Source organism: Octopus bimaculoides, chromosome 20, assembly GCF_046866305.1.
Source record: "Octopus bimaculoides isolate indiv1 chromosome 20, ASM4686630v1, whole genome shotgun sequence".
Classification (NCBI taxonomy): domain Eukaryota; kingdom Metazoa; phylum Mollusca; class Cephalopoda; order Octopoda; family Octopodidae; genus Octopus; species Octopus bimaculoides.
In genome coordinates, this window is record NC_142947.1 from 45,508,143 (window position 1) to 45,534,173 (window position 26,031).

General features: G+C 35.9%; 1 protein-coding gene across 3 annotated transcripts in view; it reads right to left on the bottom strand.

The window, feature by feature from the left end:
* LOC106870399 (uncharacterized) overlaps positions 1-26,031 on the bottom strand; it is an 88,543-nt gene that overhangs the window by 10,915 nt on the left and 51,597 nt on the right. The window contains exon 37 of one of the 3 annotated variants that reach the window (XR_016237682.1): positions 25,519-25,578. The exons of 1 other annotated variant lie outside the window; for it this stretch is intronic. Coding sequence is in view for 1 of the 2 variants with exons in the window: in XM_089338515.1 (XP_089194641.1) it covers positions 25,709-25,744 (36 nt within the window). In the remaining variant the exon portion in view is untranslated. Of the gene's footprint in view, positions 1-25,518; positions 25,579-25,708; positions 25,745-26,031 lie in introns of all 3 variants that reach the window. One more of the 3 variants, XM_089338515.1, reaches the window with a different exon arrangement.

Consider the following 26,031-nt stretch of genomic DNA (forward strand, 5'->3'; position numbering starts at 1 on the left):
TAAGATCAGAAGCCATGAGAACCAGTGCTTGGTACTGCATCAGGGCACTTATTATTATTATTATTGTTATTATTATTATAATTAATATTATTATTATTTTATTGCCTTTGCACAGCTTCTAACGCTGGAGATGTACTATGGTGTCAGCATCTTCACTACCAGTGAACTAAGGCAACACCTCTTATCTTTCAAGCACCTTCCGGAGTATTCGAGCGGTTCCAATCAGTGCTGTTTTCTGCAAGTGCTCCACCCCTATTGCAGCCCCTATTTGTTCCATGTACATCTCAAGATTTTTACTCACTGTTCCCAGGGCTCCGACAATTATTGGTACCACTACCACCTTTTCCATCGACCACAACTGCTTAACCTCCCAAGCTAACCTGTCATATCTATCGACTTTTCTTTCTTCCTTATCGCATACCTTGTTGCCAGCTGGGCATGCTTTATTATTATTATTATTATTATTATCATTATTATTATTATTATTATTATTATTATTATTATTATTATTATTATTATTATTATTATCATTATTATTATTATTATTATTATTATTATTATTATTATTATTATTATTATTATTATTATTATTATCATTATTATTATTATTATTATTATTATTATTATTATTATTATTATTATTATTATTGTACATTTTCTCAAACAATAAAGCAACAAAAATACTAATAACTCAGAGTGTTAGTAATTTACCTTTATAATCACATCTCGGTCCATAATAGCTTAATTGACAACCCCCAGTGCAGTAACCACTGTAAGGGTAACAGTATCCATGGAGACAGTGACCACATTTTCGGCAGATCTTGCCATATCTGTAATATCCTGCATCACAACCAGCATAACCATAACCGGGACCATATCCATAACCTTGACCATAACGAAGTCCATAACCACCAAAGCCATAGCCATGTCCATAACCGTGACCAAGATGACGACTGTAGCGGCGGCCAGGACGACCATAATGGTGGCCAGGATGACCGTAGGGGTAACCACCTCTGGAACGATAACCATGACCATGAAGGAAACCTTGGTGGTAACCATAAACATGACGACGACCATAACCATAACCACCACCGTGACGATAACCATGACGATGACCATGACGATGACCATGACGATGACCATGACGATGACCATGACGATGACCATGACGATGACCAGGACGATGACCAGGACGATGACCATGACGATGACCAGGACGATGACCAGGACGATAACCATGACGATGACCATGATGATGACCATGACGATGACCATGACGATGACCATGACGATGACCATGACGATGACCATGACGATGAACATTACTGTAGCCGTGGCCATAGGATCCTGTAAATAATTGCAAACAAATTAATTAGATTTCATTAACAAAAACACTGTCATTTCTTTACTACATAGCCATATATATATGTGTGTGTGTTATATTATGCTTGTATACATAGACATATTTAATCTATTATTATCATTGTCATTATCATCATTATTATTATTATTATTATTATTATTATTATTACCATTATTATTATTTTTATCATTATTATTATTGTTGTTGTTGTTGTTGTTGCTGTGAGTAATTACAAACAAAGTCATAATTAAAAAAAGTGCTGAGTGCTCTCAATATATATTGTACATTAAATATTTATTTCCTTCATTGATATCAGTGCCTGGGATATTAGGATTTTCAATATTCACAGTAACCAAACTAACTGAACCTACAAACTCTTGGATTTTCATGTTACATATTAAAGTTGTAGTACTTCCATAACAATGGTATCAAGGAATTTCACTACAGAGATTTCTCCAGAGATCTAGCGAATATTTTATACTCTGTCTGCAACTCACCATTAGCTCTGTCGTTCTGTTTTTATTTGTATTATTATTTATAACTTTATATTTCTCATTCAAACATAAACTTCAATGTTTTGGATTATTATTGTATAAACTGGCTCTGTTCAAGACGGGCCATATATATGAGCACTTCCAAGCACTATTGCAAAGAATACAACTACATCGCTCTCATAGAATATTATGCAAAAGGAAATTATGGGCAAATCTACCAACATTGTATGGTCTATCTTAGGAAGAGCCATCCCATAAAATGAAATAATTTAAAACAGTGCAATTATATTGTAAATTTTATATTATATGACAAACTTGTATTACAATAAAATGTTTTATTATAAAACTGGTGTTAAAAAATACAAACTTGTATTGTATTAATATATTATATATTTAAACTTGTAATAATAATGTTATGTGGAAAATAAATAAGATTTCCCAATGATTATAACTTACCTCCCACGGCATAACCACTCCTGCCATATTCGTGTCTAGCGGATCGAACTGGAAATATTTTGGTATCAAAATTAATGTTATTGTCACAAATTTGTCTTTTAGATGTTTAATGTTGCTGTTTTTCTTCTTTTTTTCTTTTTCAGTATTAGAATATTTATGGAGAACTTTAAACAAATCGTTTTATAAATATATATATATATATATATATATATATATATGTGTGTGTGTGTGTGTGTGTGTGTGTGTGTGTGTGTATACATATATATATATATATATATATATATATATATAATTCCTCATTGCCATCATTGCTCTAATGCTCATTTTCCCGTGCTCTCATGGGTCGTATGGAATTTATTGAGACAGAGCTTTTTTACAGCAGGATGCCCTTCCTGTCACCAACCCTCACTTATTTTTCAAGCAAGGTAACATTTCTTCCATGACCAGAGATGCTTTTACAGAATGTAAAGAGGCATAACGAGATACTGCTACTGCTAATTTGCTTTCCTTTGTATAATATTAATAATGGCTTCTGAGCTTAACTGATTGGAAGTGTTATCATGTTCATTGTTCTGTCTTGGTATAAAAGATGGGATACAGCAAATATTCTACTCAATACAACAGATTTGCTTGTCAGTTGCTTGGATTTAACCAGTTGAGCATGGCCCTTGGTGGCTGACGATATGTGCATCTCTGATCACGAGTAGAAGTAGTGGGGGAGCATCGTAGCCATGTGTTGAGAGGAATTCTTTGGGGTTTGGATAATTCACCTTTGGAAAGATGGGTGTTTTGCTCAACATCCTTAAACAACTCTTATTAAGGGACCTTTTGAGTGTGATGGGCTAATCGACCTGAAGAAAATTCTAACTGGGGTCCACCTGCAAGGTCATGCGCTGTTTATCTTGATCCCAGTATGCAACTGGTACTAATTTATCGACCCCCGATAGGATGAAAGGCAAAGTCGACCTCGGCAGAATTTGAACTCTGAATGTAAAGACAGATGAAATACCGCTAAGCATATCGCCCAGCATGCTAATGTTTCTGCCAGCTCGCTGCCTTAATAATAATAATAATAGAATGTCCAACTTGCTGCTCTTTGAGGTCTCTGGGTGAGACGTAGAACAACTCATAAAACGAAGCAATGATAATGTAAATAATAACACCATCATCATCATCATCATCATCATGTAGCATCTATTGTTCATGCTAGCATGGGTTGGACAATTTGACCAGAGCTGGCAAGCTGAAGAGCTGCACCAGGCTGTGATTGTCCGTTTTGGGATGGTTTCTATGGCTGGATACCCTTCCTAATGCCAACCACTTTACAGTCGGGTGCTTCTGTGTGGACTGGCACATAATAATATTACTCATAGTGATAATAAAAATAATAATAAGTCTTTCTATTATAGGCACATGGTCTTAAATTTTGGTGGGAGGGGCTAGTCGATTACATCAACCCCAGTGTTTGACTGGACTGGACTGGTACTTATTTCATTGAAAGGGTGAAAGGCAACGTTGACCTTAGCAGAATTTGACTCAGAATGTACAGATGGTCAAAACATTGCTAAGCATTTTGTCTGGTAACAATTCTGCTAGCTTGCCACTTTACTGATAATAATAATAATATTAATAATAATAATAACAACAACAACACCAATAATAATAATAATAATAATAATAATAATAATAATAATAATAATAATAATAATAATAATAATAATAATAATAATAACACCAATAATTCTTTCATTTGTCACAGTAACACCAGATGAGTGGGAGCACAAGGCCAGCAGTTTTAATGGGGAGAATTTAGAAAATACTATCGTTCCCAGTATTAGACTGGTATTTATTTCATCAAACCCAGGGAGATGAAAGATAGAGCTAACTTTAGCAGGATTTGATCTCAGAATGTCAAAAGTGAGAACAAATACTGCAAAACATTGTTTTCTCTTACTTAACTCCTCTGCTAATCCACTACATTTATACTAATAATATTGTTACTAATACTAAGAATAATTATGACGATGGAAACACGAGAATTCTTCACTCACCTGATCGATGACACTTTTGTCCGTGCCACCCAGGTTCACAACCTCTTATACAATCACCAGTTTGTCTGTCACATGGTTGTCCATTTTTACATTGACCACATTTTCTAATTCCTTTCTGATAGATATAATATCCAAGTGGACATGTCGTTATGGGATAACGAACCTCAGGCTTTACCACTTTATTTACTGTAAATAATGATTAATTATATTTGTGTCAGTAAAGAAATTTTAAAAGTAAGATATCAAAAATTATTCTCCTTAATTTTTCACGTCTGTCTTGTTTTTTTTTTCTTTTGTTTGTTTTTCTTGTTTTACCATTTTCTCGTAGGTTAAATGACTATATTATTAAGGCTTTGTTTTACAGCCAGATGCCTTTCCTGTAGCTAACCCATACAGAAGGAAAGCTGCTAAGCATTTTGTATGAGGCATTAATGATTCTACCAGCTCACTACCTCAATCATGGGTACAATGCCCTAACAGCTAGGTTTCATGGCTTAGTGGGTAGGGTATTGCACCCATGATCAGAAGACCATGGTTTCAAATCCAAGATTGGCTGCATGAAAAACACTTCATTTCACATTACTCCAGTCCACTCAGCTGAAAAGGGTAACCTTGTGAGATTAGCTTACAAGGGTGAGACACTGACTCAGGAAAATCACTTGAACAGAGGTCACGTGGGCCACATTTTGTATCCAGCAATCAGTAACTTGAACAGTACAACTCATACAGTGACTCGTGACTTGTTGTGATTGGTTATCCAACCACTTCAAAGGATTGTCATCATATTTTATTGATCCAAATGGCTGAAAGACAAAGTTCACCTCAGCAGTATTTGAACCCAGGACATGAAGAGTGAGAAGAAATATTGCAAAGCATTTTGTTCAAAGTACAAGGATTAAAGAATTCGGCACTCACCTCTTTGCTGACATCTTTGTCCATACCATCCTGTTGCACAACCTCTTATACAATAACCCGTTTGTTTGTCACATGGTTCTCTGTTTTCACATTGACCACACTTTTTAATTCCTTTGCGGAAGATATAATAGCCAAGTGGACATGTCCTTACATGATAACGAGGCTCAGGTTTTACAACTTTAGTTACTGTAAATAATAATTATATTTGTGTCAGGAAATAAATTTTAGAAGTAATAATAATAATAATAATAATAATAATAATAATAATTTAAATTTAAATTGACATGAGAGAAGAACAAGCCTCAAAAACTGCTCTGCTGGGGACAGCTAGGATTTTGAGATTGGTAACTTGGATATTGAATGTCTCCCACGATAATTAAGAACCAAGTATCAAAGCTTATGATGTGAGGAAAGAGACCCTGTGAGACCTCTGACAGCAGGTTGCTGTCCGCTCTCACTGAATCTACCAGAACAAACAAGATTGAGCACTCTGAGCAGTAAAACAATAATAATGATAATTGTAACAATATTATCATACCAGCATGAAAAACAGATGCTAAATGATTGATCATCATCATCATCATCATCGTTGTTTAACGTCTGCTTTCTATGCTGGCATGGGTTGGACGGTTTGACTGAGGGCTGGCAAGCCAGGAGGCTGCACCAAGCTCCAATCTGATCTGGCAAAGTTTCTACAGCTGGATGCCCTTCCTAACGCCAACCACTCCGAGAGTGTAGTGGGTGCTTTTTACGTGCCACTGGCACAAGGACAAGTCAGGCGGTACTGGCATCAACCACACTTGAATGGTGTTTTTTATGTCCCACTGGCATGGGAGCCAGTCAGGTAGCACTGGCAACGACGATGATGAATAATGATAATAATAATAATAATAATTTCTTTATTCATTCATAATAATAATGTAAATCCTTTCTACCACTGGGACAAAGCATGACATTTTGTGGGAAGAGTCTAGTTGATTACACCAACCCCAGTATGCAACTGGTACTTATTTCATCAACCTTGAAAGAACAGGCAAAGCTGACCCTAGCAGAATTTGAACTCAGGACACAAAGACAGATGAAATACTATTGCGAACTGTGTCCAGCATGCTGACAATTCTGCCAGTGTGTTACTTTCAATGTTTCTTTTGCATAAAAACCAAACATTAACTAAAACCTAGCATATGACTGGTATATAATAATTTGCACTGTGAAAGTAAATGGCTTTAGAGAATAAACTAAAAAGATATGGACAACAAAGAAAATACTGCATCATTGCTGCTCATTCTCTGCCCTTAAGAACACGAATAGTGCTAATGATTTTCGCATTTACCTCTTTGGTGACACTTTCGTCCATACCATCCAGGTTCACAACCTCTTGGACAATAACCAGTCTGTCTGTCACATGGTTCTTTATTTCTACATTGGCCACATGTTCTACAGCCTTTGTGGTAGACATATTCCCCAAGTGGACATGTTGTTACAGGATAACGAGTCTCAGATTTTACTATGTAAATAAATAAATAATTAAATGAATGAATTCATTAATAAGTAATTATATTTGTGTCAGAGAAGAAACTTGTAGAAATTAAATGCCAAACATGATGACAGTGAAATATTTGAGATAAATTAAGGTTTTTCACTTTCAAACATTGATAAAAATCTTTTTATGGATGTTATAATGTATAAATTCACTCTAGTGTATAACTGGTACTTATTTTTTTCCATGGTGGGTATATTAAAGACAAAATCGACCTCTCTAAGTTATAAACACAGAATATAAGATGAAAGGAACATAACTATGGAAGCTGTTTAGTGAGTCCCTTGGTGGTTTTATGTAAAAGTTAACTCTGGTAGGGCTTGACCCTAGAGCATTTATCAGCATAAATAAAATTTTTATCTATTTTTCTATCATTGCTGTCAAACTCTATACTAATAATGATTCTATGCTGTGGCATCAGAATGAAAACATTGAGAGGGAGAGAAAGAGGAAGAGGGAGGAGAAAAGAGGGAAAGAGGAGAAGAGAGAGCAAAGAGGAAGAGGGAAGAGAAAAGAGGGAGAGAGGGAGAAGGAAAGACTTTGTTGCATGAAAAAATCTCAGGACTTGACTAATTATTTTATGTCCTGCAATGATGAAGTATGTGTGTTTAAGCAGGATTTGAACTCGGATTGTAAAATGACATAAACCTCAATAACAATCTCCTTTCAGAACAATGTGTGTTGCTATCACAATTGATTCAGTGCTGTAGGAGGACTTTCAGTCACTGGTGTTTCATCATCATTCTGTCCCCTCAGTAAAATCTACCTTCAGAACTCTGAATCTAAACAAAATTGGTTGTTCTTGTTTACAGAATTCAGCAAACAAATGATTTATTGATGAGCACTGATGTCTGCCAAATCATTAATAAATCCTCTTCAACATGTAAGACAGACAAGAAGAAAAACAGTGATGTACATATTTCCATTCATAATATTCTATAATAGCCAAATATTTTATTATGATCAATGAGAGCTTCAAACATCATTTAAATGTCAACTCCCTGCTCTTAAGATACTCAATCTGGGAATTTACCATTATATTTTCCCACTGCTCCTAGCAACAATTACAGAACTAAAGAACTGTACACTCACCTCTTTGCTGACATCTTTGTCCATACCATCCTGTTGCACAACCTCTTATACAATAACCAGTTTGTTTGACACATGGTTCTCTGTTTTTGCATTGACCACACTTTTTAATTCCTTTGCGGAAGATATAATAGCCAAGTGGACATGTCCTTACATGATAACGAGGCTCAGGTTTTACAACTTTAGTTACTGTAAATAATAATTATATTTGTGTCAGAAAAAGTATTCTAGAATAATGCATGCTATTATTATTATTATTATTATTATTATTTTATGTTTGACTTTTGTTTTGCATTTGTACAAGTTGGATCCAAGTCTCACCCAGAGACCTCAAGAGACAACAAGTTAGAAGTTCATGTAGGTGTTATGCCTAGGGTACCATATATTTGGATTTGTACAGTTTTGTTCAAGTGAATGTTTAAGAAACCATAAGAAAATTATGTGTTTGCTTTAAAATTTGAGATCACGTAGACAGTATTTTACGTAGGATATGGGCAGTTCCCATGAGCACTATCTTTTGAACTTCAGCCATTTTGGGGTTTCCTGGTATCTGAGCTAGGTAGTAATCAGCCCGTTTCACTGTCATTCCCAGGGCACCTATGACAATAGGTATTGTTTTCGTCTTCAGATTCCACATTTTGCTAATTTCTATTTCAAGATCTTTATATTTGCTCAGTTTTTGGTAGGTCTTGACAGATACGTTTATATCGATTGGGACAGTCATATCAATGAGGAGGCATGATTTTTGTCTGAAGTCTTTCAGTATGATGTCTGGCCTATTTGCATCTATCTTTCTGTCAGTTTGAATGGTGAAGTTCCAGAGGAGTGCAATGTGATCATTTTCAAGTACTGGGGGTGGTTTGTGTTCCCACCAGTTTTTATCATGGGGCAAGTCCAGGTTTTTGCATATTACCCAGTGAATATATTGTGCAGCTCTATCATGCCTGTTGAGATACTCTGTAGGCGCAAGCAGACTGCACATGGAGACAACATGATCGATGGTCTCATTTTGTTGTTGGCATATACGACATAATGGGGAGCTGCTGTTCTTTAATATGTTGGCCTGGTAGTTCTTTGTAGGTAGGCATTGATCTTGGGCTGCTATGATAAACCCCTCTGTTTCTGATTTCAAGCCAGAGGCCATTAACCATTGGTGGTTAAGGGCTTTGTCAATTTATTATTATTATTATTATTATTATTATTATTATTATTATTATTATTATTATCTTTCAATTTTGCTTTCATTTCTTACCTAGTGTCTTCCCAACACCTAGGGCAAAGAAACTCATTGTATACACTGGTAGGCCATCAAGATAAACATACCAGATTGTTCGTTTACAAAGTCATGTGATAGAAAAACTAGGGGAAGAAAGACAGAGAAAAAGGAAAGACGGAAAAAAGAAAAACTGGTACTTTATTTCATCAATCCTGAAAGGATGAAAGGCAAAGTTGACTTCAGTGGAATTTGAACTCAGAACGTAAAGACAGACAATATGCTGCTAAAACTTTCTGGTTTTGGCACAAGGCAAACAATTTTGAGGGAATGGGTATATTGATTACAGCAACCTCAATGGTCAACTGATACTTTATTTTATTGACCTCGAAAAAATGAAAGGCAAAATTAACCTTGGCAGGATTTGAACTCAGAACATGAAGAGCCAGAAGAAATATTGCTGAGCATTTTGTTTGAGGCTTTAATGATTCTGCCAAATCACTGCCTTATATTTGCATAAAGTCACATACATTCATAAAACATGAAGAAATAGTAGTTTGTAATGACCCACACTATATAACTGGTACGTAATTAATAGAATCTCAGTTCCTTAACAAAGACATAAACTGTTGGGGTTCTAGTGCAACCAGTCACTGAATGATGACGGGGATATCATGAGAGGGACCTGTCTCTCATGTCAGTTTGTAGCATCTATTTTTCCAGCATCTGTTACTGAAGAGGAGACAACCACTCTGAAATGCATGCATTCAACAGTCCGAGTAGCAGGCATTGTGGACTGACTCAGAGTATTTACGTCTATTTGTCAACAGCAAGAAATTTTCTCCATCACAAAATACAGTGAATAGCTTTTTAACGGCCTTGTGTATCCTTCTCTCCCTGTTCTTAATACCAACGATTATAGAACTGGATACATTTGTTCTCACCTCTTTGCTGACATTTTCGTCCATACCATCCTGGTTCGCAACCCCAGATACATTCGCCAGTCAACGTATCACACGGATCTCTGCTTTTACACTGACCACAACTTCTACATCCTGAGTCAGAGGCATATTTCCCAGGTGGACAACTTATACTAGATTCTAGTACTTCATTTACTGTAAATAATTAATTAACTAATAGATTAATTCATTAATAATTTGTGTCAGGAAACAAAATCTGCAAATTAAATATCAAAACTGGCACCACATAAAAAACAGCCATGCTGGTGCCATATCAAAAGTATCTGTGATACTCTCACTGGTGCCAACATAAAAAGCAGCCAGTACAGTCTGTAAAGTGGTTGGCATTATGAAGGGCATCCAGCTGCAGAAACCATGTCTAAACAGACAATTGGAACCTGGTGCCGCTCTCCAGCTGGCTAGCTCTGGTCAAACTCTCCTGCACATGCCAGCACGGAAACTGGATGTTAAAGGATGAAGATGACTGGAGCTGAATTTTTCAACTAACTAGACATTTCTACTTGTTCTTTAGTCATTACATGTGTCCTCTAAACCCTTTCACATCTTTAACCATCCCTCAATCACTCTCCCTAAACATTCTTGTAACCTCTTCCTCCAGTTCCTCTGTTCCCAATAGCTTGTAGTTCTCTTTTTTTTACCTTGAGGATTCACCCTGATTCCCATTTTATCTCTCTTTCCAGCCCCACCTCAGTTACTTCCGCCAACTCTTATATAATGTGAGTAGCAATGTATTTCCCCTACAGTTGGAAACTTGTTTTGACCCCTTCTTTCATACTTTAACCTCTCATCCCTTATCACGAAGCTACCTATCTTTCTACTGTAGCACCACTGAATCAAAAAGGAGCCTTGATCTTGAGAGGTGCATGGTGACCTCACTAGTGCGGGTGCAACATAAAAACAAAAAAACAAACCACCCAGAATACTCAGTTAAGTGGTTGGCATAAGGAAGAGCACCCAGCCATAGAAACCATGCCAAAGCCAACGCTAGAGTACAATGCAATTCTTGGATCTGTTTCATCTTGCCAGACCATCCGACCCATGCCAGCATGGAAAAAGGATGTTAAATGATGATGATGATGGACAATTTGCTTCTTTCAGTTTCCAGCTACCAAATCCATTCGCAAGGCCTTTGATAAAAGACCTTTTCTCAAGGTGCTGTGTCGTGGGACTGAACCTGAAACCTTACGTTTGGGAAGTAAACTTCTTAACCATGCATCTGTGCTAGAGACAGTTATAGCAAATTTAATTGGTAGGAGAACTAATTTGTGTAACAGTTTAACTGTTTGCTTGGATGTCAGATTCATGATGTTCTGTTCTTAGTAGACCATCATCATCATCATCATCATCATCACTTAACATCCATTGTCCATGCTGGCATGGGTTGGATGGTTTGACCAGGGCTGGTAAGCTGGAGGGCTGCACCAAACTCCAGTCTGATTTGGCATGGTTTTCTTTGGCTGGATGTCCTTCTAAACACCAACCACTCTTAGAGTGTAATGGGTGCTTTTACGTGCCACCAGCACAGGTGCCATTTGCATGACACCAGTATCTGCCATGACTGAACTTGCTCGGCTTGTGGGTCTTCTTCTCAAGCACGACATTATGCCAAAGGTCTCCGTCATTGCCTCTGTGAGGCCCAACACTCAAAAGGAACTCAACCACTTGGCCTCCATGAAGCTCAACACTCGAAAGGTGCTTTTTACGTGCCACCAGCATCGGTGCCATTTACATGACTCCAACATTATCCACAACTATTTCTAATTAATTAAGCAAAGCAGCCAATGAGGAACTTTTCCATTGTATCCTTCACCTCTGCATTTAACACCATTAATAACAGAACAAGAGATGTTTGTCCTCACCTTTTTGCTGACACTTTCGTCCATACCATCCTGGTTCGCAACCCCAGATACATTCGCCAGTCAACGTATCACACGGGTCTCTGCTTTTACACAGACCACAACTTCTACATCCTGAATCAGAGGCATATTTCCCAGGTGGACAACTTATACGAGGGCGAATCTCAGGAGCAGGTTCTAATACTTCATTTACTGTAAATAAATAAATAGATAAGGGAATTAATTAATTAACCGATTAACTAATTAATTATTATATTTGTGTTAGGAAACAAAATTACAGAAACAAAATGACAAATGCGGCTGTGTGTTAAGAAGCACATAGTTCCAGGCACAGTCCCACTGTGTGACACCATGGAAGCAAAGTGGCCGAGTTCCTTTTGAGTGTTGGGCCTCACAGAGGCAATGATGGAGACCTTTGGCATAATGTCATGCTTGAGAAGAAGACCCACAAGCCGAGCAAGTTCAGTCATGGCAGATACTGGTGTCATGCAAATGGCACCTGTGCCGGTGGCACGTAAAAGCACCCATTATACTCTCAGAGTGACTGGTGTTGGGAAGGGCATCCAGCTGTAGAAACCATGCCAAATCAGACTGGAGTTTGGTGCAGCCCTCCAGCTTACCAGCCCTGGTCAAACCATCCAACCCATGCCAGCATGGACAATGGCTGTTAAATGATGATGATGAGGATGATGATGGTCTACTAAGAATAGAACATCATGAATCTGACATCCAAGCAAACAGTTAAACTGTTACACAAATTAGTTCTCCTACCAATTAAATTTGCTATAACTGTCTCTAGCACAGGTGCATGGTTAAGAAGTTTACTTCCCAAACGTAAGGATATTAGCTGTTAGGGCTAGAAGGCTTAATGATGATGTTGAAAGTTCCTAGGTGGATGCAGTGAGGGTTTGGCCCCAAGATCTGCTGCATGAATATTCTTGTGAATGCCTGAAGTACAAAGGAGATGCTTTAGAAACTAGCAAACCCCAGAAACTGTCACTCCATCGGTTGCAATGACCTGTGCTCCACTTGATCCAATCAACAGAACAACCAGCTCATGAAATTAACGTACAAGTGGCTGAGAACTCCACAGACATATGTATCCTTAATGTAGTTCTTAGGGAGATTGGGTGTGACACAGAGTGTGACAAGGCTGGCCCTTTGAGAGACAGGTATTACTTGTTATTGCCAGCTGAGTCGAGTGGAGCAATGTGAAATAAAGTGCCAACATAAAAAGTGCCAACATAAAAAGCAATGTGCTGGTGGGAATCGAATTTGTGTTTGAATGTGTCATTATTCATGTCAGCATTCTATCAATTAATGAGTGGGATGACCAATCAGAGACTTGCCATTTTATTTAGTACTTCTCTGCTCTTAGCAACAACAATGATAAGAAAACCAGTGATCTCTATACTCACCTCTTTGCTCACATCTTTGTCCATACCATCCTGTTGCACAACCTCTTATACAATAACCCGTTTGTTTGTCACATGGTTCTCTGTTTTTACATTGACCACACTTTTTAATTCCTTTGCGGAAGATATAATAGCCAAGTGGACATGTCCTTACATGATAACGAGGCTCAGGTTTTACAACTTTAGTTACTGCAAATAATAATTATATTTGTGTCAGAAAACAAATTTTAGAAGTAATATAAATAATAATAACAATAATAATAATAATAATAATAATAATAATAATAATAATAATAATAATAATAATAATAATAATAATTATGATCATCATCATCATCATTCGGTCCCCTCAGTAAAATCTACCTTCAGAACTCTGAATCTAAACAAAATTGGTTGTTCTTGTTTACAGAATTCAGCAAACAAATGATTTATTGATGAGCACTGATGTCTGCCAAATCATTAATAAATCCTCTTCAACATGTAAGACAGACAAGAAGAAAAACAGTGATGTACATATTTCCATTCATAATATTCTATAATAGCCAAATATTTTATTATGATCAATGAGAGCTTCAAACATCATTTAAATGTCAACTCCCTGCTCTTAAGATACTCAATCTGGGAATTTACCATTATATTTTCCCACTGCTCCTTGCAACAATTACAGAACTAAAGAACTGTACACTCACCTCTTTGCTCACATCTTTGTCCATACCATCCTGTTGCACAACCTCTTATACAATAACCAGTTTGTTTGTCACATGGTTCTCTGTTTTTGCATTGACCACATTTTTTAATTCCTTTGCGGAAGATGTAATAACCAAGTGGACATGTCCTTACATGATAACGAGGCTGAGGTTTTACAACTTTAGTTACTGTAAATAATAATTATATTTGTGTCAGAAAACAAATTTTAGAAGTAATATAAATAATAACAATAATAATAAAATGCTCTTGTGATGTATGTGTCTGATGTACCCTTATCAGACGGGTAGTCATGATGGTTATACTGGGTTTCATATATTTTACCTCAGTGTCATTTTGATGGCATGCACTGCTCTCTCACTCAATGATGATGATGATAATAATAAATACCCTGATGCAGTACCAGGCAGTGGTTTTCATGGCTTCTGATCTTAACTGATTGGAAATGTTATCATCTACATGTTTTGTCTTGATATAAAAAATGAGCTACAGCAAATATTCTGCTCAATGCCACAGATTTGCATGTCAGTTGTTTGACCTTAACCATTTGAGCATGGCCCTTGGTGGCTGACGATATGTGCATCTCTGATCACGAGCAGAAGTAATGGGGGAGCATCATAGCCATGTGTTGAGAGGAATTCTTTGGGGTTTGAATAATTCACCTTTGGAAAGATGGGTGTTTTGCTCAACATCCTTAAATAAACCTTTATTTGAGGACCTTTTGAGTGGAATGGGCTTCTCGACCTAGAGAAAACTCTGAGTAGGCCCCACCTGCAAGGTCACGAATTGTTTATCTAGATACAAGATCATCATGTTGCGTACATATGATTGTGATGCATGTGCCTGGTGTACCCTTATCAGACGAGTAGTCATGATGGGCATGTTGGGCTTTATACATTTGTGCTCCAGGGTCACTTTGATGGCATGCCTTGCTCTCTCACTCAGTAATAATGATAATAAGCTTTCCTAATGTAGGCACAAGGCCAGAAATTTTAAGGGAGATTTTGAACTTAGAATGTACAGGGCCAGAAGAAAAGCTGCTAATCATTTTGTCCAACATGCTAACAATTCTGCCAGCTCACGGCCACTTGATTGATACTTCATTTTATTAATCCAAAAGGATGAAAGGCAAAATTGAACCTCAGAAGTATTTAAATTTAGAATGTAAAGAGCAAGAAAAAAATGTCACAGAGCATTTTGTCCACTGTATTAGAATGAAAGATTTCGGCACTCACCTCTTTGGTGGCATTTCCGTCCAAACCATCCTGTTGCACAACCTCTTATACAATAACCAGTTTGTTTGTCACATGGTTCTCTGTTTTTACATTGACCACATTTTTTAATTCCTTTGCGGAAGATATAATAGCCAAGCGGACATGTCGTTATACGATAACGAACATCAGGTTTTACCACAATTTTATTTACTGTAAATAATAATTAATAATATTTGTGTCAGTAATGAAAATCTACAAATTAAATATCAAAACAAACTTTATTATCAAATATTGCAGATAATCCAAGACTTTGAACTTTGACACAGGATTTCTAACTGTTTCAAAGATGGGGATGTAATTTAGGATGTCCTGCCTGGAAATTGAAACCTTGACCCTCACCCCATTGGTCAACTTAAAGTAGAAGGCAAGGACTTTAGCTTTTGACATTCTTTTGATGTTTTTTTCATTTACTTTGTTCCAATCATTGGGCTGTGGCCATGCTGGGGACACTGTATGGTATTGATTGTATTGATTATCCCTAGTATATAGCTGGTATGTAATTCATTGATCTCTCAGCTGCTCAATACAATGTCAACACTGTTGCGACTCTATCTCAGAGCATCAGGAAATATTTATTTAAAGAATACAAGGCTTTCATTCAGGACCCCTGCCATTATGTCTTCTCTCACTGCTTCAACCAACAACAATAACAAAACCAGAGATCTGTGTACTCACCTCTTCTTTTGTAACATCTTTGTCCATACCATCCTGTTGCACAACCTCTTATACAATAACCAGTTTGTTTGTCACATGGTTCTCTGTTTTTGCATTGACCACACTTTTTAATTCCTTTGCGGAAGATATAATAGCCAAGTGGACATGTCCTTACATGATAACGAGGCTCAGGTTTTACAACTTTAGTTACTGTAAATAATAATTATATTTGTGTCAGAAAACAAATTTTAGAAGTAATATAAATAATAAATAATAATAATAATAATAATAATAATAATAATAATAATAATAATAATAATAATAATAATAATAATAATAATTATGATCATCATCATCATCATTCTGTCCCCTCAGTAAAATCTACCCTCAGAACTCTGAATCTAAACAAAATTGGTTGTTCTTGTTTACAGAATTCAGCAAACAAATGATTTATTGATGAGCACTGATGTCTGCCAAATCATTAATAAATCCTCTTCAACATGTAAGACAGACAAGAAGAAAAACAGTGATGTACATATTTCCATTCATAATATTCTATAATAGCCAAATATTTTATTATGATCAAGTATGCTCAGTATGTAGAAAAGGAGTAGGTAGTAACTCTATAAGATGTACCCGGTGCAAGCTATGGACACATAAGAGGTGCAGCAACATCAAAGGCAGGTTAACTAGCAAGTTAGTTTTTGTTTGTAGCAGATGTTCAGGTGCAATAAAGACTGCAAACAAACAGGAAACAACTTCTATCTCATTCCAGGGTGAAAAACTAGAGGTAGTCGATAGCTTCCGCTATCTGGGCGACCAAGTTAGTAGTGGGGGTGGGTGCGCTGAAAGTGTAGCTGCTAGAATAAGAATAGCCTGGGCAAAGTTTAGAGAGCTCTTACCCCTGCTGGCGACAAAGGGACTCTCACTCAGAGTAAAAGGCAGACTGTATGACGCATGCGTACGAACAACCATGCTACATGGCAGTGAAACATGGGCTGTAACTGCTGAGGACATACGTAAGCTCGCAAGGAATGAAGCCAGTATGCTCCGTTGGATGTGTAATGTCAATGTGAATACCCGTCAGAGTGTAAGTATCTTGAGAGAAAAGCTGAACATTAGAAGCATCAGTTGTGGCGTGTAAGAGAGACGATTGCGCTGGTATGGACATGTGGTGAGAATGGAGGATAGCTGCGTGAAAAAGTGCCACACCCTAACAGTTGAGGGAACCCGTGGAAGAGGTAGGCCCAGGAAGACCTGGGCTGAGGTGGTGAGGCAAGACCTTCGTACATTGGGCCTCACCGAGGCGATGACTACGGACCGAGACCTTTGGAAATGGGCTGTGCGTGAGAAGACCCGGCAAGCCAAGTAAGATCGTTGCCAGTGCCCCTGGACTGGTTCTTGTGTGGGTGGCACATGAGATGCACCATTTTGAGCGTGGCCGTTGCCAGTACCGCCTGACTGGCTCCTGTAGGATTTTCGAGCGAGATCGTTGCCAGTGCCCCTGGACTGGCTTGTGCGGGTGGCACATAAAAGACACCATTTCGAGCGTGGCCGTTTTCATGCGGGTGACACGTAAAAGCACCCACTACACTCTCTGAGTGGTTGGCGTTAGGAAGGGCATCCAGCTGTAGAAACTCTGCCAAATCAGACTGGAGCCTGGTGTTGCCATCCGGTTTCACCAGTCCTCAGTCAAATCGTCCAACCCATGCTAGCATGGAAAGCGGACGTTAAACGATGATGATGATGATGATGAATCAGAGCTTCAAACATCATTTAAATGTCAACTCCCTGCTCTTAAGATACTCAATCTGGGAATTTACCATTATATTTTCCCACTGCTCCTTGCAACAATTACAGAACTAAAGAACTGTACACTCACCTCTTTGCTCACATCTTTGTCCATACCATCCTGTTGCACAACCTCTTATACAATAACCAGTTTGTTTGACACATGGTTCTCTGTTTTTGCATTGACCACATTTTTTAATTCCTTTGCGGAAGATGTAATAACCAAGTGGACATGTCCTTACATGATAACGAGGCTGAGGTTTTACAACTTTAGTTACTGTAAATAATAATTATATTTGTGTCAGAAAACAAATTTTAGAAGTAATATAAATAATAACAATAATAATAAAATGCTCTTGTGATGTATGTGTCTGATGTACCCTTATCAGACGGGTAGTCATGATGGTTATACTGGGTTTCATATATTTTACCTCAGTGTCATTTTGATGGCATGCACTGCTCTCTCACTCAATGATGATGATGATAATAATAAATACCCTGATGCAGTACCAGGCAGTGGTTTTCATGGCTTCTGATCTTAACTGATTGGAAATGTTATCATCTACATGTTTTGTCTTGATATAAAAAATGAGCTACAGCAAATATTCTGCTCAATGCCACAGATTTGCATGTCAGTTGTTTGACCTTAACCATTTGAGCATGGCCCTTGGTGGCTGACGATATGTGCATCTCTGATCACGAGCAGAAGTAATGGGGGAGCATCATAGCCATGTGTTGAGAGGAATTCTTTGGGGTTTGAATAATTCACCTTTGGAAAGATGGGTGTTTTGCTCAACATCCTTAAATAAACCTTTATTTGAGGACCTTTTGAGTGGAATGGGCTTCTCGACCTAGAGAAAACTCTGAGTAGGCCCCACCTGCAAGGTCACGAATTGTTTATCTAGATACAAGATCATCATGTTGCGTACATATGATTGTGATGCATGTGCCTGGTGTACCCTTATCAGACGAGTAGTCATGATGGGCATGTTGGGCTTTATACATTTGTGCTCCAGGGTCACTTTGATGGCATGCCTTGCTCTCTCACTCAGTAATAATGATAATAAGCTTTCCTAATGTAGGCACAAGGCCAGAAATTTTAAGGGAGATTTTGAACTTAGAATGTACAGGGCCAGAAGAAAAGCTGCTAATCATTTTGTCCAACATGCTAACAATTCTGCCAGCTCACGGCCACTTGATTGATACTTCATTTTATTAATCCAAAAGGATGAAAGGCAAAATTGAACCTCAGAAGTATTTAAATTTAGAATGTAAAGAGCAAGAAAAAAATGTCACAGAGCATTTTGTCCACTGTATTAGAATGAAAGATTTCGGCACTCACCTCTTTGGTGGCATTTCCGTCCAAACCATCCTGTTGCACAACCTCTTATACAATAACCAGTTTGTTTGTCACATGGTTCTCTGTTTTTACATTGACCACATTTTTTAATTCCTTTGCGGAAGATATAATAGCCAAGCGGACATGTCGTTATACGATAACGAACATCAGGTTTTACCACAATTTTATTTACTGTAAATAATAATTAATAATATTTGTGTCAGTAATGAAAATCTACAAATTAAATATCAAAACAAACTTTATTATCAAATATTGCAGATAATCCAAGACTTTGAACTTTGACACAGGATTTCTAACTGTTTCAAAGATGGGGATGTAATTTAGGATGTCCTGCCTGGAAATTGAAACCTTGACCCTCACCCCATTGGTCAACTTAAAGTAGAAGGCAAGGACTTTAGCTTTTGACATTCTTTTGATGTTTTTTTCATTTACTTTGTTCCAATCATTGGGCTGTGGCCATGCTGGGGACACTGTATGGTATTGATTGTATTGATTATCCCCAGTATATAGCTGGTATGTAATTCATTGATCTCTCAGCTGCTCAATACAATGTCAACACTGTTGCGACTCTATCTCAGAGCATCAGGAAATATTTATTTAAAGAATACAAGGCTTTCATTCAGGGCCCCTGCCATTATGTCTTCTCTCACTGCTTCAACCAACAACAATAACAAAACCAGAGATCTGTGTACTCACCTCTTCTTTTGTAACATCTTTGTCCATACCATCCTGTTGCACAACCGCTTATACAATAACCAGTTTGTTTGTCACATGGTTCTCTGTTTTTGCATTGACCACACTTTTTAATTCCTTTGCGGAAGATATAATAGCCAAGTGGACATGTCCTTACATGATAACGAGGCTCAGGTTTTACAACTTTAGTTACTGTAAATAATAATTATATTTGTGTCAGAAAACAAATTTTAGAAGTAATATAAATAATAAATAATAATAATAATAATAATAATAATAATAACAATAATAATAATAATAATAATAATAATAATAATAATAATTATGATCATCATCATCATCATTCGGTCCCCTCAGTAAAATCTACCCTCAGAACTCTGAATCTAAACAAAATTGGTTGTTCTTGTTTACAGAATTCAGCAAACAAATGATTTATTGATGAGCACTGATGTCTGCCAAATCATTAATAAATCCTCTTCAACATGTAAGACAGACAAGAAGAAAAACAGTGATGTACATATTTCCATTCATAATATTCTATAATAGCCAAATATTTTATTATGATCAATCAGAGCTTCAAACATCATTTAAATGTCAACTCCCTGCTCTTAAGATACTCAATCTGGGAATTTACCATTATATTTTCCCACTGCTCCTTGCAACAATTACAGAACTAAAGAACTGTACACTCACCTCTTTGCTCACATCTTTGTCCATACCATCCTGTTGCACAACCTCTTATACAATAACCAGTTTGTTTGTCACATGGTTCTCTGTTTTTACATTGGCCACACTTTTTAATTCCTTTGCGGAAGATATAATAGCCAAGTGGACATGTCCTTACATGATAACGAGGCTCAGGTTTTGCCACAACTCTAGTTACTGTAAATAAAAATTTTATTTGTGTTAGAAAAAAATATTCTAAAATAATGCATATTATCATTATCATCATTATTATTATTATTATTATTATTATTATTATTATTATTATTATTATTATTATCATCATGTTATTATTCTTATTATTATCTTCTTTCAATTTTGTTTTCATTTCTTGCTGAGTGTCTTCCTAACAGCTAGGACAAAGAAATTCATTGTATACATTGGTAGGCCATCAAAATAAACATACCAGATTGTTCATGACCACTAAGTCATGTGATAGAAAAAGAAGGGGAGGAAAAACAGAGAGAAAAAGGAAAAAAAAAAAATTTTATGAAAACAATAAAACAAAGAAAATAAAGGGGGAAAAGGAAAGAAAATTCACTATTATTATTATTATTATTATTATTATTGTAAATGATAAATTATTAAATTTTTTATTAGAAACGGTTATAATAATATAATTTCTTGCATTTACATAAATACAGAAATTAATATATTCAAGTTATAGTTGATTTTACTGACATCCAATATACAATCGTTCCAAACAGCAGCTTAATAATGTCAGAGTAATTTTGTTAAATTCCTCATAATTCTCAAAATTAATTGAAGCAAAGACAGAATATTCCAACAGAGATATGATTTACAAAAATCTTGAAGTGATTTAATCTGAAGCTTTTCATTAAAATTTCATGATAATTTATGTTCTAATTAGCAACTTAACAATGACAAAGTTATCTTAGTAAATTCCTCATTATTTTCAAAATTAATTGAAACAAAGTCAGTGTATTCCAACAGAATTGTGGTAACAAAAGACTTAAACTCTGCTTTTCTCAGAAATAAAAAGAGTTTTCTGACATTTACCTCTTTGCTGACACTTTCGTCCATACCATCCTGGTTCACAACCCCATCTACAATTGCCAGTCTGTGTGTCACATGGGTATCCATCTTTACACTGACCACATCTTCTACAGCTCTTATGGTGGATATATTGACCAGTTGGACATGTTATACGAAAAGGAGTGTCAGGTTTTTCATAAGTTGTTTCTGTAAATAAATAAATGAACAATTATATTAATTTCAGTAAAGGTAATTTGTAGAAATAAAACTTCAAAAATTATTACAATGAAATATTTTTCAGAATATTCATGATCCTTAATTTACACAGACTGGATAGAGTAGGGGGCTACTATTTGGGAGTCTAATTGAGGCCCCATCTCGTGAAGCCTTGTTTGCTTAAGAGGCCATTGCTTACATCCAGCAAACACAGGTGAAAACAGGGACAGGTATGAACTTACACAATCACGCACTTGCACACACATACACACACACACACATATGATGGGCTTCTTTCAGTTTCTGCCTACCAAATCCATTCATAATGCTTCTGTTAACCTAGGGTTGTAGTTGAACACACTTTTCCAATGTACGATGAAATGGGATTAAATCCAAAACTACATGGTTGGAAACTACATGTTTGGACTACATGGTTGGGAAACAAGCTCCATAACCTCACAACCAATGTAAATACCTGCACACAATTATTAAGTGTTAAAAATATAACATTTTTTTAAAAATTCATTTCATTTTATATTTAATAGAATTGTGTAATCTAATTTGGATGAAAGCTTGGAATGGAAATTAATTTTTTAATTAATTAATTCTCATTTAACATTTATTATATTGCAAAATCTTGTCAGTTAGACAAGGTTTGCAGGAGAAACCTTGTTAGGCTGTGCTTAGGGTATTATTTGGGCCTTAGTGTGGCCCTGCTCTTCTCATAAGAGTTACAGAGATTTACTTGCATAGCAAATGTCTTGATTTGTGGGGTTGTGTTCTGAAACTGAAACAATTGCAGCATAGAAGACACAAGTTAACCACACAGAAATATTCAAAGATCGTCAGCTTTGCTTAGATATTTATTTGTAATATGGTGACAAAAGTTTTGTTGCCACAAACTGCAACATTGTTACTGTGAAAACCTGAACTTTGTCTCAAAGTCTTCTAATACTTACCTCTTTGGTGACACTTCTGTCCATACCATCCTGGTTCACAACCTCGTACACAATCACCAGTCCAGTTGTCACATGGCTGTCTACCTTTACATTGACCACATCTTCGACATCCACCTTGGTCAATATATTTACCGAGTGGACACCTCGTTACTACTGGTTGAGGATATGGCACATGGACCACATTGTAATTAACTGTAAATAATTAATTATTCATTACATCTGTGTCAGCAAAAAATGTCAACAAGGAAAATAACAACAACAGCAAAAAAAAAACAAAATCCCTGTAAAAAGAAAAAGAAAATAGGATAACAAAAAAACATTTCAAAATCATCAAAACATGGAATTCATTTGAATTCCCTAAATTTAAAATTATAAAAAAAAAGGAAACTGTTTTTAAAAATATAAATACATTTTTTCATAATGCCACTTGTAAAAAATATAGACAAAAAAAAACACAAAATGAACAAACAATTTTATCTGAACCAAACTTGTTAACAAGAATATTTGGTATAATTTACTCACCGAATATTATTCCATCCAGTCTTAGAAAAATCAGGAATCTCCACTTACCCCAGAGTTTTTTTTTTGTTTTACATCTTCATGTTTGTTTATTTTTTGCTTTATTTTTGTTTATTCTCTTTTATTCCTTGTTGTTTTCTTCTTATCATGTTTTGTCTTTTATAACATTCATTAAAATAAAGAAAATATAAAAGAAAAAAAACCAATTCCTCCATTTGTTATCTGTTTCTTAGACTATTTGTGTTTCTTTTACTCTTAGCTGTTTGCCCCACCCCTGCCCCCACCCGCCAGCCCCCTTCAATGTTTGGCAGCATAAGCACTTTTCTGACCCTTTAGCATTCAGATTACTCTCTCAAATGTAATTCGAATTTATTCACACTGCCTTGAATTAATCCTGCATTATCTCAGAGCATCAAGATTTCAATGAATTAATTGTTTATTTTAAGAATGACATTGTAGGGTAGATATGAAAGACTCTAGCAGAATATTTGACCCGGATAAATCCCCCTTTAAATTCTAAAAAGGGTTAAACCCTTCGCTTCCTATGGAGCATTTGCCATCAATGATGTTTCTTCACCATTTTCAACTCTGAGATGTCTTTTCTACTTCTCCTCTTCCAAGTCTTTGATTCTTCTGTAACCTTCCTTTTTTGTTTTTTTTTATTCTAGGTGCTGGTGCCGCATGAAAAGTACCCTTGCTGATTCTACACAAGAAAGCACTGGTTCTGGTGCTACATAAAAAGCACTTAGTGCACCCTGCAAAGAAGCTGGTATTAGGAAGGGCATCCAGCTGTAGAAACCATGCCAAAACAGACAATTGAAACTTGGTGCTGCTCTTTGGTTTGCCAGCTCCAGTCAAATTGTCCAACCCATGCCAGCATGGAAGCCAGACATTATATGATGACGATGACGATGATGATGGTGGTGGTGATGTAGGAGCGTTGGCGCTACACAGACCCACTTTTAATTCTGAGAAGAAGTGGTCCATATTAGTCTAACCTCTGTCCTTTGACTTATCCGGCATGGGAAATCCTACCAGGAGCATGTGCTCTGCAGGCAAAGCTCTCAGGGTCAATGAGGCATGCATGCCACCGCCACCCCCCACAGCAAGAACTGCATCTTGTGGTGCCATTATGACATCAGAGGAACTGGCACAGCATTTTCACTAGTGTTGTCTCAGGTAGTCTTCAAGTAATATTTTCTCTTTTCTTTTTTCTTTTTCCATTTCACATACAGTACTGGGTTAGGAATTGAACTTAAAATATTTATTTCTGACTATATTTGCTTCTTTAACCACTTGTTCCGCCACCTCAACACATGCACGACAGTTAGTAATTACAAATAATGTGTTTCCAAGCAAGGTAATATTTCACTCTTGGCCTAATGTTTTTTATCACAGAAGACTAGGATCGCTTGTATGACAGTGATGCTCATTTACGACCTTCGTGTGATGTCAAGGCAAGGATACACACTCACATACACAACAGACTTCTTTCAGTTTCCATCTTTCAAATCCACTCTTTTGCTATAGCTCGAGGCTGTAATAGAAGATACTTGCTCAAGGTGGCATGCAGTGGAACTGAACCCATGACTAGATGACTAGGAAGCAAGCTTCTTAACAACACAGCCATACTTGTGCCTTTTAATAATAAATTAAAATTGACATAGGAAAAAAGGATAAAAAGGATAGCTTGTTTTACCTCACACAATAATAATTTAAACCATTAACAGATTCATGCTGAGAAATTGGCTTTCTTATAAATATAAATTAGAGAAAAACAAATTTTAGATAATTTAATATTATTAAGGTAAAAATGTAATTTGTTAGATTCAATAGCTTTAGAATTTTAAATATTTTAAGTGTTAGCTGTAATTATTATGTATTAAAGCTTTACTAGGTTTTTGGTTTAATTTTCCAACTGTTAAGTAGCTTAGAATAAAATATAGATTAATTTATTCTATTATAAATTTATCATTATTATACTTTTATATGAGTAAGTTATTTATGTAATTATGTATTATTATAATTTATTAATTTATTAATTAATTATGATTATATTTATATAATATGTGCATAATTTATTTATGTAATTATATATCATAATTTATTAATTCATAAATTAAAACAGGTTTTAATAAATGAAGCATTATATTGTTGGTTTATGATGAACAAAATGTTAATTATAAATATTTTAGCAAATGTTAATTTTAATTATTTTAGCAAATGTTAATTTTAAATATTTTAACAAAATATTACCTTAAAATTAATAAAACTTCACTTTTTTCAATCAATGTCTAGATACGATCTAAATTTAAACTTTAAAACAAAAAAACTAAAATAAACGAACTGTTAAATTATAATTGATTAAAAATATTATGTTTTTTTTTCCTCATTATATTCAAAATAAGAAATTTTGAAGTAAGATGAAGAAAACATCATAGCTTACTAGAATCAAATCTGTAACCACTTTTGGTATCGCAACCTAAGAATTATAATGAAAGTTTAAATTAAATCATTTATTCGTTAAAAAAAGAGAATCTCCATTGAGTTAAATGATTACTTTGTATCCATGTATTAAATATATTCAAAATATTTATGGATATGACTTAGCAGTTCGGCAAAAGAGACCGATAGAATAAGTACCAGGCTTAGAAGATATCCTGTTTACATTTTTACTTCACCCACAGTAAGGCTTTTTAATATTTAAATTCATTTTCTGTTCTTATGATTCATTCTGTATCATGCATAAAATAGATATAGTTTAGTTTA